The 20,871-nt window shown below is 37.7% G+C and overlaps 1 protein-coding gene across 1 annotated transcript in view; it reads right to left on the bottom strand.

The window, feature by feature from the left end:
- Positions 1-998: 998 nt before the first annotated feature.
- Positions 999-20,871, bottom strand: part of LOC135226267 (uncharacterized) — a 23,469-nt gene continuing 3,596 nt past the window's right edge. Inside the window, exon 2 of the mRNA XM_064265706.1 lies at positions 999-1,606. Coding sequence (XP_064121776.1) covers positions 999-1,606 — 608 coding nt within the window. The remainder of the gene's footprint in view (positions 1,607-20,871) is intronic.

Here is a 20,871-nt window from a genome sequence, read left to right as displayed (position 1 = left end):
GATTCAGTTGACTCTGAACAGAAGTGACACGGTGACTCAGTGGACTCTGAACTGAAATGACTCGGTGATTCAGTTGACTCTGAACTGAAGTGACTTGGTGATTCAGTTGACTCTGAACTGAAGTGACTAGGTGACTCAGTTGACTCTGAACTGATACTCGTGACTCAGGGGACCTGACTGAAGGTGACTTCGTGGACTCAAGTGACTCTGAACTCAAGTGACTTGGTGCTTCAGTTTTAGGACTCTGACAAAGAAAGTAATCGGTGACCTCAGTGGACTCTGACTGAAGTGACTCGGTGAGTCAGTTGACTCTGAAACTGAAGTGACTCGTGACTCAGTGGACTGAACTGAAAAGTGACTCGGTGTTCAGTTTGAATTTCGAACTGAAGTGAACTTGGTGAATTTCAAAGTTGACTCTGAACTGAAGTGACTAGGTGACTCAGTTGACTCTGAAATGAAGTGACTCGGTGACTCAGTGGACTCTGAACTGAAGTGACTCGGTGACTCAGTGTATTCTGAACTGAAGTGACTCGCGACTCAGCTGCTCTGACTTGGAAGTGAACTTCAGTTGACTCGTGGCCTGAACTGAAGTGACTCAGGTGACTCAGTTGTACTTCTGAACTGAAGTGATCGCGACTCGATTGACTCTAAACTGAAGTGACTCTGTGGCGACTCGGTTAACTCTTAAACTGAACTGGAAGTGGACTGCGAAACTCGGCTTGACTCTAAACAAGGAAGTGATCTGCGACTCAGCTGACTCTAAAACTGAAGTACTCTGACTGACTCAGCTTGACTCTAAACTGAAGGTGCCCTGTGACTAGTTGACTCTGAAAAACTGTGACTCGGCTGATTATTAAAAGGAAGTAACTCTGTGACGCACCTGACTGAACTGAAGTGACACGTTGACTCATCTGACTCTGAACTGAAATGACTCTACGGGTCAGTTGAATCTGAACTGAAAAGACCCTGTGACTCAGCTGACTGATCTGCGATGACTGTCACTCAGTGGACTCTGAACTGAAGGGGCTCAGGGACTCAATGGACTCTGAACTGAAGGGGCTCGGCAACTCAGTGGACTCTGAACTGAAGTGACTCGGTGATTCAGTTGATTCTGAACTGAAGTGTCTCGGTGACTCAGTTGACTCTGAACTGAAGTGACGCGGTGACTCAGTTGACTCTGAATTGAAGTGTTGCAGTGACTCAGTGGACTCTGAACTGAAGTGACTCTGTGACTCAGTTGACTCTGAACTGAAGTGACTCGGTGACTCAGTTGACTCTGAACTGAAGTGACTCGGTGACTCAGTTGACTCTGAACTGAAGTGACTCGGTGACTCTATAGATTCTGAACTGAAGTGACTCGGTGACTCTATAGATTCTGAACTGAAGTGACGCGGTGACTCTATAGATTCTGAACTGAAGTGACTCGGTGACTCAATTGCCTCTGAACTGAAGTGACTCGGTGACTCAGTTGACTCTGATCTGAAGTGATGCTGTGACTCAGTTGACCCTGAACTGAAGTGACTCGGTGACTCTATAGATTCTGAACTGAAGTGACTCGGTGACTCAGTTGACCCTGAACTGAAGTGATGCTGTGACTGAGTTGATTCTGAATTGAAGTGCCGCGGTGACTCATTTGATTCTGAACTGAAGTGACTTGGTGACTAAGTTGACTCTGAACTAAAGTGACTCGGTGACTCAGTGGATTCTGAACTGAAGTGACTCGGTGACTTAGTTGACTCTGAACTGAAGTGATGTGGTGACTCAGTTGACCCTGAACTGAAGTGACTCAGTGACTCAGTGTATTCTGAACTGAAGTGACTCGGTGACTTAGTAGACTCTGAACTGAACTGAAGTGACTTGGCGACTCAGCTGACTCTGAACTGAAGTGACTCGGTCACAATTTCTCATCAAAGAGGAAAGCAACTTATCTTAGCAAGCTGGTGTTAGAAACAAGGTCTCTCATAACGGGGTCCAGAAGAAAACAGAACATGTGCCACTATTATTTATCTATTATATTTTTTCTTTAGCATTTTTCATGGTAAATTAATAATTAAGAAAACGATTTACAGAACAACATCATGATCATCTATTTTTCATTTCGATAAACCAATGTTGAGAATTACGAAATGTCTTTTCATAAAAAATAAATGTACTTTTATCACTCTAAAGGGTATCTACTTAATTATTTTAAGCCTCTAAGTCCGCCCGTTGGGTATTTTTGCGTCTGACATTTCAATATCTCATTAGGGCAACAGAATTTCTAAGTTCCTGCATATGTCCAACAGGCAACTGGGGATATCTGGAGGAAGGTTAGACATTTTGGTTTTATTATGAAAGAGCGATCCGATGAAAAATTCTATTTGTCGGGGAATAGTCTATATGACGACGTACTACATAAACAGGACGTTAAGTTCTTCGTGACTAAATGCCCACTGAGATGCAATGTTCAAAATGTCGCCAGGTGCTTCGATTCTACTATAATTCAGCGTCTCCGTAACAACTTTGGCGTGCAATATAATCGTCGTTCACATGCCCTTTTCCAAATCAACTTTATTTATTCATCTATTTATTTATCTATTTATTTATTTATTTATTTTTTTATATCAAGTCAGCTATGCCGCCAATTACTTTTAAAGATTAATGCTCATTTTCCTGTACTGCAACCTTTAGAATCTTTTAATTATTATTATTATTATTTTTTTTTTTGCTCTATCACAGTCCTCTAATTCGACTGGGTGGTATTTATAGTGTGGGGTTCCGGGTTGCATCCTGCCTCCTTAGGAGTCCATCACTTTACTTACTATGTGCGCCGTTTCTAGGATTACACTCTTCTGCATGACTCCTGGAGCTACTTCAGCCTCTAGTTTTTCTAGATTCCTTTTCAGGGATCTTGGGATCGTGCCTAGTGCTCCTATGATTATGGGTACGATTTCCACTGGCATATCCCATATCCTTCTTATTTCTATTTTCAGATCTTGATACTTATCCATTTTTTCCCTCTCTTTCTCTTCAACTCTGGTGTCCCATGGTATTGCGACATCAATGAGTGATACTTTCTTCTTGACTTTGTCAAACAACGTCACGTCTGGTCTGTTTGCACGTATCACCCTATCCGTTCTGATACCATAGTCCCAGAGGATCTTTGCGTGATCGTTTTCTATCACTCCCTCAGGTTAGTGCTCTTACCACTTATTACTGCAAGGTAGCTGATGTTTCTTGCACAGGCTCCAGTGGAGGGCTTTTGCCACTGAATCATGCCTCTTTTTGTACTGGATCTGTGCAAGTGCCGGGTATTCGCTTGCTGTGTGGTTTATGGTTTCATTTTTCGTATTGCACTTCCTACATATGGGAGAGATGTTATTTCCGTCTATCGTTCTTTGAACATCTGGTTCTTAGGGCCTGATCTTGTGCCGCTGTTATCATTCCTTCAGTTTCCTTCTTTAGCTCTCCCCTCTGTAGCCATTGCCATGTGTCATCGCTGGCTAGTTTTTTAGTCTGTCCCATGCATTGTCCGTGCATTGGTTTGTTGTGCCAGTCCTCTGTTCTGTCTGTCATTCTCCTGTCTCTGTATATTTCTGGGTCTTCGTCTACTTTTATTAGTCCTTCGTCTTCACTGGTTTTCAGATATTGCCCCAGTGCTCTGTTCTCGATGTTGATGCAGTCCTCTATACTTAGTAGTCCTCTCCCTCCTTCCTTTCGTGTTATGTATAGTCTGTCCGTATTTGCTCTTGGGTGTAGTGCTTTGTGCATTGTCATATGTTTCCTTGTTTTCTGATCTATGCTGCGAAGTTCTGCCTTCGTCCATTCCACTATTCCTGCGCTGTATCTAATTACTGGCACTGCCCATGTGTTTATGGCTTTTATCATATTTCCTCCATTGAGTTTTGACTTGAGTATCGCCTTGAGTCTCTGCATATATTCTTTCCTGATCGTGTCCTTCATCTCTTGGTGTTTTATATCCCCTCCTCCCATTATTCCCAGGTATTTGTATCCTGTTTCATCTATGTGTTTGATGTTGCTCCTATCTGGTAGCTTTATCCCTTCAGTTCTCGTTACTTTGCCTTTTTGTATGTTGACTAAGACGCATTTTTCTATTCCAAACTCCATCCTGATGTCCCCAGATACAATCCTTACAGTCTGGATTAGGGTATCTATTTCCTTGATGCTCTTGCCATACAGCTTGATGTCGTCCATGAACATCAGATGGTTAATTCTGTTGCCTCTTTTCTTGAGTTGGTACCCGGCATCCACCTTCTGTAGTACTTTTGTCATGGGAATCATGGCTACTACGAAGAGTAGTGGGGACAGTGAGTCGCCCTGGAAGATCCCTCTCCTGATATTAACCTCTGCTAGTTTTATTCCAGAGCTTGTAAGTATTGTATTCCAATTGCGCATTGTATTTTTGAGGAAGCTGATGGTGTTTTCCTCTGCCCCATATATTTTCAGGCATTCTATTAGCCATGTGTGTGGTATCATGTCGAAGGCTTTCTTATAGTCTATCCATGCCATGCTTAGATTGGTTTTCCTTCTCCTACTGTTCTTCATTAGCATTTTGTCTATCAGGAGCTGGTCTTTTGTGCCCATACACTTCCTTCTGCAGCCTTTCTGTTGGTGGGGGATGGTGTTTGTCTCCTCTAGGTAGTTGTATAGCCTTTCACTGATGATACCTGTTAGTAACTTCCACATTATTGGTAGGCAGGTGATAGGCCTGTAGTTACTGGCTATATTTCCCTTACTCTTGTCTTTTTGTACTAAGGATGTTCTTCCTGTGGTCATCCATTTGGGTGCATGGTGATTTGAGATACAATGCTGGAGTTGTTCTGCTATTCGTGGGTGTAGGCCTTGAAGTTTTTGAGCCAGTATCCATGGACTTCATCGGGACCTGGGGCTTTCCAGTTTGGCATTTTCTTTAGTTGGTGTCTGACTGTGTCTGTCGTGATCTCTGTGAATCTTTGTTTTACTCTCCCTGTTTCTTCTTCCTTGACTTCCTGGAGCCATGTTGCATGTTTGTTGTGTGATACCGGATTGCTCCATTTGTTTTCCCAGAGTCTCTTACTTGGTTCGGCTTCAGGAATTTCTGGGTGGTTGTCTTCCCCTCTTAGTTGGCTATATAGTCTTTTCTGGTTGGTTCCGAATAGTTTGTTCTGTTGGTATCCCTTATTTCTGTTCATGTACCGTTGGATCTTATTATTATTATTATTGTTATTATTATTATTATCATTATTATTATTATTATTAGCTCGCCATGGCAAACGCCTATTGCGCTATCTCATCGTCAGAGTAAAACATTAATAAATTTCCAAGTGAAAAGCTAGATCCATACGTAAATAAAAACATGCATAAATGATCATATATGTACAAAATATACGCACCCAGACAAAATAGAAAAAAAGATAAATAAATATCTAAGTGAATACTTACATAAATAAAAACATGCATAAATGAATACTTGAGCGCTAAAATAAATAAGTTAACATGAGTAAAAAAATCTACATACACAGACAAAATAAATTAGAACAATGAATAAATATCCAAGTGAATAATTAATTACATACATAAATAAAGACAATTTTGAACTAATAGATCAGCATATAGATAAATAAATAAACATAAGTTAAAAAAATACACGTAAACAGACAAAATGAAAAATAAAAATATTTAAATATATAGGTGAATAACTAAATACGTATATGAATAAAAACACGCATAAATTAATGTACATGCACATAAATAAATAAGTTCATAAAAATTAACAAGAATATATACATAAATAAACAAAAACAACAAAATAAAGAAAGACTAGAATTTATATATGTAGACTGCTGCTGTGCCTCCCAATACGTACCAAAGACATACAGCAAATATACACCCGTCTTTCCAGTTCCCTTCTCCACTCCCCCTCCCCCCTCCTCCCCCTCCCCCCTCTCCCTCCCCTCATTCATGCCCCATCCTCAGTCTTCATTCCTCCCTCCCACCCGACCCCCACTCTCTCGATATTTCTCTCGCACTTCTAGACGTTGGACTCTTCTTGTCTGTCCACCGTCGGTTACCATGGCAACAACTGCATGGGAGTTTATTATTTACTTATTATTATTTCTCTCACGACGACAGTGCCGATCTCTCGAGAATGCCACCGCTTTCTCAAATGCTTTGGTTGTGACGCCAGCTTGGGCAATAATCATCATCAGTCAATCAATTCTCAAATGGTTTGTTGTGACGCCAGTTCCGGGAATCATTATCAGTCAGTCAATTTATCAAACGGTCTGTTGTGACGGCAGTTCCAGCAGTCATTATTATCAATCATTCAATTCTCAAATGGTTTCTCAGTTGAGGGGTTTAATTTTCCTAAGTAAGTAAACGATATAATTTTAATGCTGCCGTTCATAACGATATTAGAAGTTATTATTGTTGTTATGAGATGTATGGCGTCCATTGCTTTCAAATAACGAATGAAAATGACCCGAGAGAGTGAAACGCAGCGATAGCTTAGCACTGGCGGAATCATATCGAATGGTCCTAAAAACTACAGAGATCAATTTCTAAGGATCTAAAACAAATACAATTCTAAGCTGAATTCTGATCTCAGGGTCCGGGTTCGATTCCCCGCTCTGCCAACAAGGAATCAGAGGAATTTATTTCCGGTGATAGAAATTCATTTCTCGATGTGGTTCGGATCCCACAATAATCTGTAGGTACCGTTGTTAAGTAACTAATTGGTTCCTAGCCACGTTAATAAAAAATCTAATCCGTCGGGCTAGCCCTAGGAGAGCTGTTAATCAGCTCAGTGGGCTGGTTAAACTAAGATATACTTAACTTTTCAACTGGCCGGTAGCTTAAATCCTTACAGTAATATTTTCCATTGCTTGTTTTTGATATATCTGAATAATATTAATAATAATGAAATCCTAATGTATTTTTTATTTCAAAGTTGAGGTCTCTCTCTCTCTCTCTCTCTCTCTCTCTCTCTCTCTCTCTTGGAACAATCAAGTTGAACATGGTAATAAAAGCACTGACAAAATTCAAGCATATAAGGAAATTGTCATAGTCATTTTAGATATAACGTTGGATGATTATAATAAACTCTAGGGTCAATCTTTCATCAACACAGCTGCCTCCCTGCTACCACAAGGCTCTGGACATCTAACCACCGCTCTCATTACGGACCAGTATACGAATGTACCTACAGGCTGAAAGTATAGTCATCATACGTCCTTCTCCTCCTAAGAAGAGAAGTCTTAGCAAATTGTCCTGGTTCTCAACAAGACATTTTGAGATGAAGTTGCTGACCTTATGCCCTCAGCCTATCTGTGCCCCACTAGACTCGGTTACTTCCTCGTTAGACGAGTGGTTAACATGCGCGCCTACCGTTTCGGTCGTCCGAAGTTCGCTTCCCCACTCTGCCAACAAGGAAGCAGAGGAATTTATTTCTGATGATTGGAAAATCATTTCTCGATATAATGTGGTTCGGATCCCACAGTTAGCTGTAGGTCACATCGCTAGGTAACCGATTAGTTCCTAGCCGCATAAAAAAAAAAAGTATTTATAATATATTATATTATATATATATATATATATCTATATAGATATATATATATATATATATATACCTATATATATATATATATTAATATATTTATACTTGGGCCAGCCCAAGGAGAGCTGTTAATCAGCTCAGTGGTCTAGTTAAACTAAGATAAGACCTTTTTAAGATGAAATGACCTCAGATCAGACGCAAGCGGAGGGGGTTCGGGCCTGGCTGTGTCATATAATCGCTGAGCAACAGGGAATGTGACCATTTTTTAAAATTTATTTATTTGTAATATTCCGGAATGCTACGTATGAATTGGGCAAGCAGCAACAATAAGGAGATTCCTATTCCCATTCCGTGAAGTTTCTCGCTTGGCAACGCCGCTCGCTGCATCCTTTTATTTATTCATCTATTTTCACACAGGTCGTTTCATCCGAATCCATACTCATTCCATACGCGTTTGGAATGGACCTGATCCATACTCATCCATAACGTTTGGAATGGACTCCAGGAATCGAGTGGAGGGGGAAAGGGTGAGGTTGTGGTGGGGGGGGGGGGGGGGTCGTCGGGGGCCGTCACCCTCCGGTACAGAACAGAATGTGCGTTGAGCATCTCAACAAAAGAATGAATATTTTAATATCTACATCACGCACTTCCGCCTCAGTAATCCTTGACAAGATGTTTTAGAAGAAGAAGAAGAAGTAGGAGAAGAGGAACAAGAAGAAGAAAAATATAAGTGGTGGATCCAATCTAAGCAGAATGTGGTGCCTTGTCTCGTTTTCCAGTTTCGCTGTGCAGTTCAGTTGCCGAAAAGATGTGTTAACCATAATTAAGATTTTTAAAGTAGCTTATTCTCTTTCTTGTATATATACTATATATATAATATATATATATATATAGAAAGAGAGAAAGCTATCTCTATATGTAAAAATGGATATTTGCATGAATGTATTTGTATATGTGTATGTGCCAGCATAACTCTGAAACCAATTGAGCAATTTCAACTAAACTAGGTATCCATATGACTTCATATCCAGAGTGAGAGAGAGAGAGAGAGAGAGAGAGAGAGAGAGAGAGAGAGAGAGAGAGAGAGATAGTTTATCAGTAGACAGAGTTATCCTGTATATATAGAAAGTGTGTGTACATATATCTTCTGTAAGCCCTCATCTAACATAACTGATACACTGAAATGCTTTCAATAGATAACAGTCATTAGGAGAAATTTAGCTAAATCCAATTTCTCTGTAAACTTTTTCCTTTCAACACAAGTGCATTCTCAGTAGCCATGTTCGGAGGAAGTTATGAATTATCGACACAGATCCCAAATGCGAAACAAGAGAAAACTTTCAAAGATTTAGAGTTTTTTTCGCAAGCTTTGAATTCTTTTTTTTTGTTTTTTGTTTTTTCCTTCGGTTCGCAGTTTCACAGAAATTTCTTCCCTGGGTCGTAATTGTTATAAAACATAATGATAAAGATGCGTTCGAGAACTTCGCCGTAGACAATATGACAGATCTATCACTTTTTAATTATTAGTGACTTATCACAAGATGAATTTGTAGCCACTGTACGAGTCAGGAAACTAAAAAAAATTTTTACCGGAGATAATCTTACCTAGGACTTATTCCATTCAGTCATTTTAATGGATAACACCAAACTTACATAAAACCTTCAATTATGATATGCGCAGAAGAAAAGCCATGTCAAGTCTATCAGTTCCCCCTTAGAAGAAACGAAAATATAAAGTACATAGATCTGGGAAAGGTATGGAATATCAACTCTTGATTTGTTGAAAAGCTTCATCGGTAGAACTGATGTACAGCCCCTTTTCTAAAACTATCTCTTCTCAATAATAAGTTACATAAATTGGTGAGAAAGTCAAGTGCTAATGTATCACTTCTTTTTTATTACAACACATTTAATTACTGAATCCCAAAAATACCATCAGTATAAAAACAAAATCATTCAATCCGTATGTTTCTGGTAAACTAGTAGATTCACTTCAACCGTGTATTTGATGCCTAGGCCAGTACCTTACGACGCTCCTGATTGGCTGTTGATAAGCCAGTCACAGGGCTGGAAACTCTCAGTTTCTCTCGAGAATTCACATAGGTAGGATGTATGTTCCACTTCTCCTCAGGGATGCTTTTGAAAGAGGTATCCCCATGGAGTGGTGGAACATAGATCCTACCCATGTGAACTCTCGAGAGGGACTGAGAGGTTCCAGCCCTGTGATTGTTCTTATCAACAGCCAATCAGGAGTGTCGTAAGGGACTGGCCTAGACATCAAATGCACGGGGTGATGTGAATCTACTATATAGTATCACTGGTTTTCAATCTGCAGTAAATTTTAAAATATTGTAACCTGGAATGGGCCTGGTATGAAATGAACCCAGTTATTATATTTTTGTCTAAGGAAAAGTAATTATTGGGGCTTTGTCGAGCAAGCCTCGAAGCAACTATCCTTGCAAAGGATAGTAATAATCAATATATTTCTTTGGTACAAGATTTCCCTATGTTTTCCTTATAACTCTGGAATGGACTGGATTCCAGTCTCCGTAAATATATCTCCAAGTAAAAAGTATTTCTTAGTTTTACCAGATCACTGAACTGATTAACAGCTCTCCTAGGGCTGGCCCGAATAATTAGATATTTTTACGTGGCTAGGAACCAATTGGTCACCTAGCATTGGAACCTATAGCTTATTGTGGGATCCGAACCACATTATCGAGGAACGAATTTCTATCGCCAGGAATAAATTCCTCTGATTCCGCGTTGGCCGAGCCAAGATTCGAACTTCGGACTAGTGGATTAGTAACCGAGCGAGAAAACCACTCGTCCAACGAGGAACTTATCTCCAAGTAAAATTTTCAACTTTAGATTGAATTATTGTACCCTGAAGACAGAGGATAAAACGGTGTTTTCAAAAGTGGCTTTTGTGCGGAATTCAGCGTAAGATTTGTAATCTCAGGTTCTACAGACTTCCTAAATCCACGGTAGAAAGGTGAGTGAAAAACTGGGGACTTGGAGCAAGTAGTACTTTCGTAATGTGAACTTGAAAATGTAGAACATTCTACGAAAGTACTTGCTCCAAGTCCTCAGTTTTTCTACCGTCTACCGTAAATTTAAGGATATATATTTACATACGTACACACACAAACACACACAACACACACACACACACACACACACACACATATATATATATATATATATATATATATATATATATATATATATATATATATAGAGAGAGAGAGAGAGAGAGAGAGAGAGAGAGAGAGAGAGAGAGAGAGAGAGGGGCGTACAGAGAACGAGGGAGAGTGTATATTTATATAGAATTAAGTAAATGTCCCATTAAATGTACCTTAGAAAACACCTCATTAATTTTATAACCAACAGCAGTATTCCCACCATCATATCAAGAATTTGTTTAAGCTGGGAGTACAAGATACGTTCGTGCAAGAGAAGAATCCCATCAGTGAATTCTAATATAAAAAAAATTACTAGATACACTGTGTATATAATATATGTAAAAGTCGTTAGTGAGAAAATAGATATAAGAAAGCTGAGGTATTGAAACTTGAAGGAATCTTCAAAAGCCCTTTGAGGTATTTTGTGCTGACCTCGACTGGATTAGTTAAAGTTTATCCAATCGGGAATATCTGATGGGAAATGGCTCATGGAGACCTGGAAACTGGAATTAATTTTTCTAGGGGGGTGGGGGTGTGTGGGCGGGTGAGGGGACTCCAGTAATTTCAAAATGAAAGGACATAAATTTGCTGGAGAATCTGGAGGATGTGTGGATTTCAAAATGTTGATGATTGGGCTTCGATGTAGGTACGTGAAGGTGTTTTCATTTTGCAAAATTTTAACCATTAAATACAATGAATATATTCTATAGACAGTTGTGACAAAGCGGTGTTTTCAAATTTGGCTTTTGTGCGGAATTCAGCGTAAGATTTGTAACCAGCATTGTTTGCTAACATTTCATAAAAGGACTCAGATTTCAGTGTCGAAAAAAGAAGCGATTTTCCATTTGGTTGGAAGATTGTATGCAGCCAATTATTTCTCTTCTAGATTCAGAAATTAGAACTGGGAGTAGCTGTCAATTGCCAGCCAATATCTCTCGGGAACTTTCCAATCGAATCCTCCAACCGGAATCAAAGTCCGTACATCAACTTTGGCCCGAAAGAAATATTATTTTTACCGTCTTCAGCTCCTTCGTCGTCGCCACTGAAATGGAACTGACGCCCTATAGATAACATCTCTTCAAGAGACTGAGTGACTAATCGCTCACCAAAGAAACCTCTTGAGAAAGTGGGAACTCGTTTCCAAAATCAGTATGGTTTCTGTCGAAGAAATAAATGGTTTCCAAACCCCCTCCCCAACCCCCACCAAACCATTCGGTTGCCATGGTTACCGACAGATGGACGGTGTCCGCTGCCTCAAGGTGTCAGAAGACGCGTATATAAATATCGGGGGGAAATGAAGAATGGAAATGAAAAATGAATGGGAACTCGAAAGAGGGAGTTTGTTTGTTGTTGAGCTTAGGTATACATCGGGACGTGCAACAGTTTCTAAGACTTTTTTATATTTTCTTTTTCTTTAAGTTTTATTTATTTATTATTTTTTTTTTTACTTTTTTTTTTTTTTTACTGATACCACACATTTCGTTATCCTTATTTATAGGAGCATATCTTTGCAATTTTTCAGTTCTTCAAGAAGAAAAGTTATTCTATATTCGCAACAGTTTCTAAGACTTTTTTCTATATTTTCCTTTTCTTTACGTTTTTTTATTATTTATTTATTTATTCACTTATTTATTATTATTTTTTTTTTACATTTACTAAACCAAACACTTCGCTGTCCTTATTCATACGAGCGTATCTTTGCAAGTTTTTAGTTCTTCATGAAGTTTCTAAGACTTTTTTTTATATTTTCCTATTCTTTACGTGTTTATTTTATTTTTATTTTTTATAAACTAATACCACAAACTTCGCAATCCTTATTCATACGAGTGTATCTTTGCAATTGGTACTTCTTCATGAAATAAGGTATCTTTTTTTCATTCGCGTGAACTAACAATATTATGGATTCTTAGAGAAACGGTACAAACTTGTGGATGTGCCTTTTTTTTGTTTTTGTTTTACCGTATGTTTTCGCAGCGTAAATACCGACATTAGAATTGTAAACGGGGTCAATTCAAGAGCCAGTCTATTCCCTAATCGTTCATTCTGTGTTTCATGTGACGAACATTTTGTCACGTATATAATCTCACGAAAATGTTCACATTACCAATATACTAATAACAATTAAAAGGTAACAATGGCGAAAATACGACATCTATGATATAGAAATAATCTCTCTCTCTCTCTCTCTCTCTCTCTCTCTCTCTCTCTCTCTCTCTCTCTCTTCCATTGTCTTCTGTTTGCTGCAGTACTTAGACAAGACAATCTCTCTCTCTCTCTCTCTCTCTCTCTCTCTCTCTCTCTCTCTCTCTCTCTCTTCCATTCTCCTTTATGTTGCTGCAGTACTTAGACAAGACAATCTCTCTCTCTCTCTCTCTCAAAATAAGAAAGAAACAAATAAAGAGAGGAATAAAGAATATCAGGTAAAAGAAAAAAGCAAGCCATCAACGAGATATGCAGAGATGTCAGCAAAAAATTTCAAAGCATCAGCTCCAAAATTCTACTCAAGAGATAATAACTGTATTTATTATGCAAGAGGATATTGCAGAAACGGAGAAAATTGCAGATTCAGACACAAAATGAATAATTATGATGAAGGAAGATCAAATATTATGGAAAAGTTGGATTTTTTAATGTCAGAATTTCTGGAAATGAAAAAAAGAACAACATACCAGAACAGGAAAGAGACATGGGAAAATCCTTATTACTACCAATATTAAATGAAGGAGAAAACACGCAAACCATCATAGTGATGAATGCGCAGGGTTTAGTTACGAGTAACTCAAAAAGAAAAATAGAGTACTTAGAAGAACTAACCCAAATTGAAAAGAAAATAGATATAATGAATATAAGTGAAACCTGGTATTCCCAAGAGACTGGGAATGATGATCAAATAAAAGGGTTCCAAACTTATAGATCAGATAGAAAAAATAGGAATCAAGGGGGAACCGCAATATATGGGAAGAACAAAAAACAAGGAAAAATATATGAGAAATATAGTAACTCAGAATGTGAACTAATAGCGGTAGAATTTGAATCTGAAAAATTAATGAACATAGTAATATATAGACCTCCCAATACTAAAGAGTTTGACTTAATAATAGAAAAAGTGGATGATATATGTAGAAATCACAAGGACTGGACTATTCTCCTATCTGGAGACTTCAACTTTCCTTTCGTAGACTGGAAAGAACGAATAGGAGATTGTGGTTGTACTTATACATATAAAAAGAGAGTAATAGTAGTGCAGAAGATAAGAGGCAATTCGAAAAGCTATTAGATATGCTACTTAGAATACAACATTCAACAAATAAATCACCTGCCAACAAGAAAGGACAAAAATACTTTTAGACCTAGTATTTGTGAACGAGATGAATTATGTTAAAGAAATAATAGTTTATGATGCGAGTATTTCAGACCATAATGTCATAGAATTAACAGTCCATTCCAAAGCAAGTGAAAACAGAGATAAGCAAGAAATGAAAAAGTGGGAAGGATATGGAAAATACAACTTCTACAGTAAAAATATAAATTGGTCAGAAATAAATGAAGAATTAAACAAAGATTGGGATAACATTTTCGTAAGTGATGACATAAGGGTAAATACGGAGATATTATATAAAATATTAGAGAAAATAGTGGATAAATATATACCGAAGAAGAAAAGTAAACATCAGTCATGCATACCAAGAGACAGAAGGATCTTGTTCCAGAAAATCAGAAAGTGGAAAAAAGGTCTTGCAAAAATAAAAAATGCATGGAAAGTTATAGAACTAAAAAGTAAGATAGAAAATGCAGAAAAAAAGATTATACAATCAAAAGAAAATGAAAAACGGGACTTGGAAGAAATAACCCTAATAAATATCAAGCAAAACCCCAAACTATTATACTCATACGCGAAAAAGATGAATAAAAGAAGAATAGAAATTGGCCCTCTAAGAATTGAAGGGAGATTAACGAATGAAAAAAAGGAAATTTGCAACATATTGGCAGAACGATATAAGAGAGAATTCATCCCTAAAAGAATAGATAAATGAAGATAATGATATAGAAGTAAGGGACGAAAATAGTGAATATTTAGCTGACATAGATATTAATGAAGCTGATATTGTGCAGGCTATTAATGAAATTAAAATGGAGCTGCAGCAGGGCCTGATGGAATTCCTGCTATTTTGTTAAAGAAAGTAGTTCATTCTATCGCAAAGCCACTTGCAATATTATTAAGACAAAGTGTAGATACAGGCAAGATTTATGATGAGCACAAATTAGCATATATTACCCCTACTTTCAAAAGTGGATCAAGACTAGAGGCAAGTAATTATAGGCCTGTGAGTCTAACATCACATATTATGAAAGTGTATGAAAGGGTAATGAAGAAAAATATTATGAAACATTTAATAAAAAATAATTTGTTTAATATAGGACAACATGGTTTCGTACCCGGAAAAAGTACACAAACCCAATTGTTAGTCCACCGTGAGAACATATTCAAAAATATGAAAAGCGGAAATAAAACAGATGTGGTTTATCTAGACTTTGCAAAAGCTTTTGACAAAGTAGACCATAATATATTAGCGAAGAAAATTAGAAAACACAATATCGTGGATAAAGTAGGAAGATGGTTAAAGAATTTTTACACAACAGAAAACAGATAGTTATTGCAAACGATGAGAAATCGGATGAAGCCAAGGTAATATCCGGTGTGCCACAAGGTACGGTGTTAGCTGCAATACTGTTTGTTATTATGATTGAAGACATAGACAGTAATGTTAAGGATTCGGTAGTGAGTAGTTTCGCTGATGACACAAGAATAAGTAGAGAAATTACTTGTGATGAAGATAGGAACGCTCTACAAAGAGACCTTAACAAAGTATATGATTGGGCAGAGGTGAATAGGATGGTATTTAACTCTGATAAATTTGAATCAATAAATTATGGAGATAGAGAAGGAAAGCTATATGCATATAGGGGACCTAATAATAAGACAATCACAAATAAGGAAGCAGTTAAAGACCTTGGTGTGATGATGAATAGGAACATGTTATGCAATGATCAAATAGCAATTCTTTTGGCAAAATGTAAAGCAAAAATGGGAATGTTGTTACAGCACTTCAAAACAAGAAAAGCTGAACACATGATTATGCTTTATAAAACATATGTTCGTAGTCCACTTGAATATTGCAATATGATATGGTACCCACACTATCAAAAGGATATTGCACAAATAGAGAGTGTACAAAGGTCCTTTACAGCTAGAATAGAAGAAGTTAAGGACCTAGACTACTGGGAAAGACTACAATCCTTAAAATTATATAGTCTAGAAAGGAGAAGAGAACGCTACGTGATAATTCAGGCATGGAAACAGATAGAAGGAATAGCAGAAAACATCATGGAACTAAAAATATCAGAAAGAGCAAGCAGAGGTAGATTAATAGTGCCCAAAACTATACCAGGACATTAATCCACTACGCACCAGCATCGATAATGCAGCGTCTATTCAATGCGTTGCCAGCTCATCTGAGGAATATATCAGGAGTGTGCATAGATGTGTTTAAGAATAAGCTCGACAAATATCTAAACTGCATCCCAGACCATCCAAGATTGGAAGATGCAAAATATATCGGAAGATGTACTAGCAACTCTCTGGTAGACATTAGAGGTGCCTCACACTGAGGGACCTGGGGCAACCCGAACGAACTGTAAGGTCTGTAAGGTCTAAGGTCTCTCTCTCTTCCATTGTCTTCTGTTTGCTGCAGTACTTAGACAAGACAATCTCTCTATCTCTCTCTCTTCCATTCTCCTTTATGTTGCTGCCGTATTTAGACAAGACAATTTCTCTCTCTCTCTCTCTCTCTCATTCTCTTGTGTGTTGCTACAGTACTTAGACAAGACAATCTCTCTCTCTCTCTCTCTCTCTCTCTCTCTCCATTCTCCTTTGTGTTGCTACAGTACTTAGACAAGACAATCTCTCTCTCTCTCTCTCTCTCTCTCTCTCTCATTCTTCTCCTTTTGTGTTGCTACAGTACTTAGACAAGACCTCTCTCTCTCTCTCTCTCTCTCTCTCTCTCTCTCTCTCTCTCTCTCTCTTCCATTCTCCTTTGTGTTGCTACAGTACTTAGACAAGACAATCTCTCTCTCTCTGTTTCCTCTACTTCGCTCTATTCTCCTTTTGTGTTTTGCTACAGTACGTAAAATTTAGACAAGACAATCTCTCTCTCCCTCTCTCCTACTCTCTCCTCTCTTCTCTCTCTTCCCATTCTTCCTTTTGTCTGTTGCTACAGTACTTTAGACAAGACAATCTTTCTTCTCTCATCTCTCTCGTCTCTGTCTCTCTCTTCTCTTCCATTCTCCTTGGTGTTTACAGTACTAGACAAGGACAAATCTCTCTCTCTCTCTCTCTCTCCTCTCTCTTCCATCGTCCCTTTGTTTTGTTGTACAGTACTTAGACAAGACCAATCCTCTCTCTCTCTCTCTCTCTCTCTCTCTCTCTCTCTTCCTTCTCCTTCTCTCTTATTTTCTCTCCTTCTCCTTTGTGTTCACAAAGTACTTAGACTCTTCTCTCTCTCTATGTCTCGCTCTCTCCTCTCTCTCTCTCTCTCTCTCTCTCTCTCTCCTCGCCCTTTCCTACAGTATTCTTTAAGACAATTTGACCTCTCTTCTCTCTTCTTCCGTTCGTTCTCTCTCCTCCTTCTCTCTCGCATTCTCCTTTTATGTGCTTTGGCAAGTTACTTAGACAAGACAATTTCTTCTCTCTCTCCTCTCTCTCTCTCTCTCTCTCTTCTTCTCTCCTCTCTCTCTCTCTCTTCTCTTCATTCTTTCTTTCTGTTTTGCTGCAGTAATTTACAACAAATGAACTCTCTCTCTCTCGTCTCCTCTCTCTCTCTCTCTTCTCTGTCTTCCTTTCATTCTCCTCTTGTTGCAGCACTTCTCTCTCTCTCTCTCTCTCTCTCTCTCTCAAGACAATTTCTCTCTCTCTCTCTCTCTCTCTCTCTCTCTCTCTCTCTCTCTTCATCTCTCTCTCTCTCTCTTATTTCCATCTTCCTTTGTGTTGCTGCAGTACTTAGACAAGACCAATCTCTCTCTCTCTCTCTCTCGTCTCTCTCTCTCTCTCTCTCTCTCTCTCTCTCTCTCCTTTGTGTTGCTGCAGTACTTAGACAAGACAATCTCTCTCTCTCTCTCTCTCTTCCATTTTCCTCCGTTTGCTGCAGTACTTAGACAAGAACAATTTTTTTTTCTCCTCTCTCTCTCTCTCTCTCCTTCTCTTCTCTTCTTCCTCTCTCTCTCCTTCCATTTTTTCCTCTGTTTTGGCCGAGTACTTTAGACAAGAACAATCTCTCTCCTCTTCTCTCTCTCGCTCTCTCACTCTCTCTCTCTCTCATTTTCCTCTGTTTGCCGAGTATCTTAGACAAGCAATCTCTCTCTCTCTCTTCTCTCTCTCTATCTCTCTCTCTCTCCATTTCCTTCTTTGTTGCTTCAGTACTTAGACAAGACAATCTCTCTCTCTCTCTCTCTCTCTCTCTATCTATCTGTGTGTGTGTGTGTGTGTGTGTGTGTGTGTGTAACAGTCTCCCCTAGACGACAACAGAGTTATATCAGCTAAACTTTATAACGATGAAGTTAGGAAGGAAATAAGACACTTCCCAGGGAGTAATGTGTGCTTTTCTTGATGTTTGATATTTTTTTTTCTTTTTTTTCACTTAGAATCGTATCGAACAAATCTTTTGTCATATAACTAGTAGTGATAGTAGTAGTAGTAGTACTACGTAGTAGTAGTAGTAGTAGTAGTAGTAGAATTATTATCATTATTATTATCATTATCATTATTATTGTTATTATTATTATTATTATTATTATTATTATTATTATTATTATTATTATTATTATTATTATTATCAAAAATAATCGAACTAAGGACCTTCAGGTGATAGGAGATTGCGCGTAGTCACACAATAATAATAATAATAATAATAATAATAATAATAATAATAATAATAATAATAATAATAATAATAATAATAATAATAATAAGAAAAAGCCGATATTCGCAAAATAGAGAAGAATCTCTACAAGTGTAACGCTGCTGAAGTAGCCATTACTTTTTAATAAAATTAATAATAATAATAATAATAATAATAATAATAATAATAATAATAATAATAATAATAATAATAATAAAAATAATAATAATAATCATTATTATTATTATTATTATTATTATTATTATTATTATTATTATTATTATAATTCAAATCAGAAAATAACTAAAGAGCTTCAGGTGAGAGGAGATTACGCAACATAGTCACACAATCATTATTATTATTATTATTATTATTATTATTATTATTATTATTATTATTATTATTATTATTATTATTATTATTATTAATTTAACAATGGCACCGAGTCACACCGACTATCAATCAAGGGATCTCGGCCGAAGGGTCTGTTTTTAAACTCGAGGCGAAAATGAGAACTATATAAACTCAAAGAAGTTGGACAACTAAGTGGAAAGAGTGAAAGTATAAGACAGAAAGTACTGCAACTAGGGACCACAAATCATATGTGATGATCCTTCAACAATTCCTACTAGCCATCCGCAAGGCACACTGTAAGCTGCAGCCCACTACGATGAGTTTAAAAGCAGCCTACCGATTCAATATACATCGACGTCAGTTGATCCTGGTAGCCATGGCGCCAGATAAATTACAATCAGTCAGTCATCCCATTCAATTAACCAGTCGCATGTCACAATAACATTATATTTTGTGGTCGTTAATTGCAGTCCTTTCTGTCTTACACTTTTCACTGTTTCCATTTAGCTGTACAACTTCTTTGATTTCATATGACTCATTTTCACTTCGAATTTTTAAAAAGCAAATCCATCGGCTGAGGTCCCTTCATTGACAGTCAGGGTCACCTCCAGGATTCAGTCCTACAGCAACCATCGCAATAATAATAATAATAATAATAATAATAATAATAATAATAATAATAATAATAATAATAATAATAATAATAATAATAATAATAATACTCGCCAGTTGTAGTAGCAGAGAGAAAGCTATTATTAGAAAAATAGAGAAGACTATTTACAAGTTGAATGCAGCCGATGCAGCAATATCTTTCAATAATAATAATAAAAATAATAATAATAATAATAATAATAATAATAATAATAATAATAATAATACAGAAGATGGATGCCGGGTACCAACTCCAGAAAAGAGGCAACAGAATCAACCATCTGATGTTCATGGACGACATCAAGCTGTATGGTAAGAGCATCAAGGAAATAGATACCATATTCCAGACTGTCAGGATTGTATCTGGGGACATCAGGATGGAGTTTGGAATAGAAAAATGCGCCTTAGTCAACATACAAAAAGGCAAAGTAACGAGAACTGAGGGGATAAAGCTACCAGATGGGAGCAACATCAAACACATAGATGAGACTGGATACAAATACCTGGGAATAATGGAAGGAGGGGATATAAAACACCAAGAGATGAAGGACGCGACCAGGAAAGAATATATGCAGAGACTCAAGGCGATACTCAAGTCAAAACTCAACGCCGGAAATATGATAAAAGCCATAAACACATGGGCAGTGCCAGTAATCAGATACTGCGCAGGAATAGTGGAATGGACGAAGGCAGAACTCCGCATCATAGATCAGAAAACCAGGAAACATATGACAATACACTAAGCACTACACCCAAGAGCAAATACAGACAGACTATACATAACACGAAAGGAAGGAGGGAGAGGACTACTATGTATAGAGGACTGCATCAACATCAAGAACAGAGCACTGGGGTAATATCTGAAAACCAGTGAAGACGAGTGGCTAAAGAGTGCATGGGAAGAAGGACTAATAAAAATAGACGAAGACCCAGAAATATTAAGAGACAGGAGAATGACAGACAGAACAGAGGACTGGCACAACAAACCAATGCACGGACAATACATGAGACAGACTAAAGAACTAGCCAGCGATGACACATGGCAATGGCTACAGAGGGGAGAGCTAAAGAAGGAAACTGAAGGAATGATAACGGCAGCACAAGATCATGCCCTAAGAACCAAATATGTTCAAAGAACGATAGATGGAAATAACATCTCTCCCATATGTAGGAAGTGCAATACGAAAAATGA

This window comes from Macrobrachium nipponense, chromosome 14 (assembly GCF_015104395.2).
Source record: "Macrobrachium nipponense isolate FS-2020 chromosome 14, ASM1510439v2, whole genome shotgun sequence".
NCBI classification, from domain to species: Eukaryota; Metazoa; Arthropoda; class Malacostraca; order Decapoda; family Palaemonidae; genus Macrobrachium; species Macrobrachium nipponense.
The sequence above is the reverse complement of the archived record's forward strand: the minus strand, read 5'-3'. Positions and strand labels throughout refer to the sequence as shown.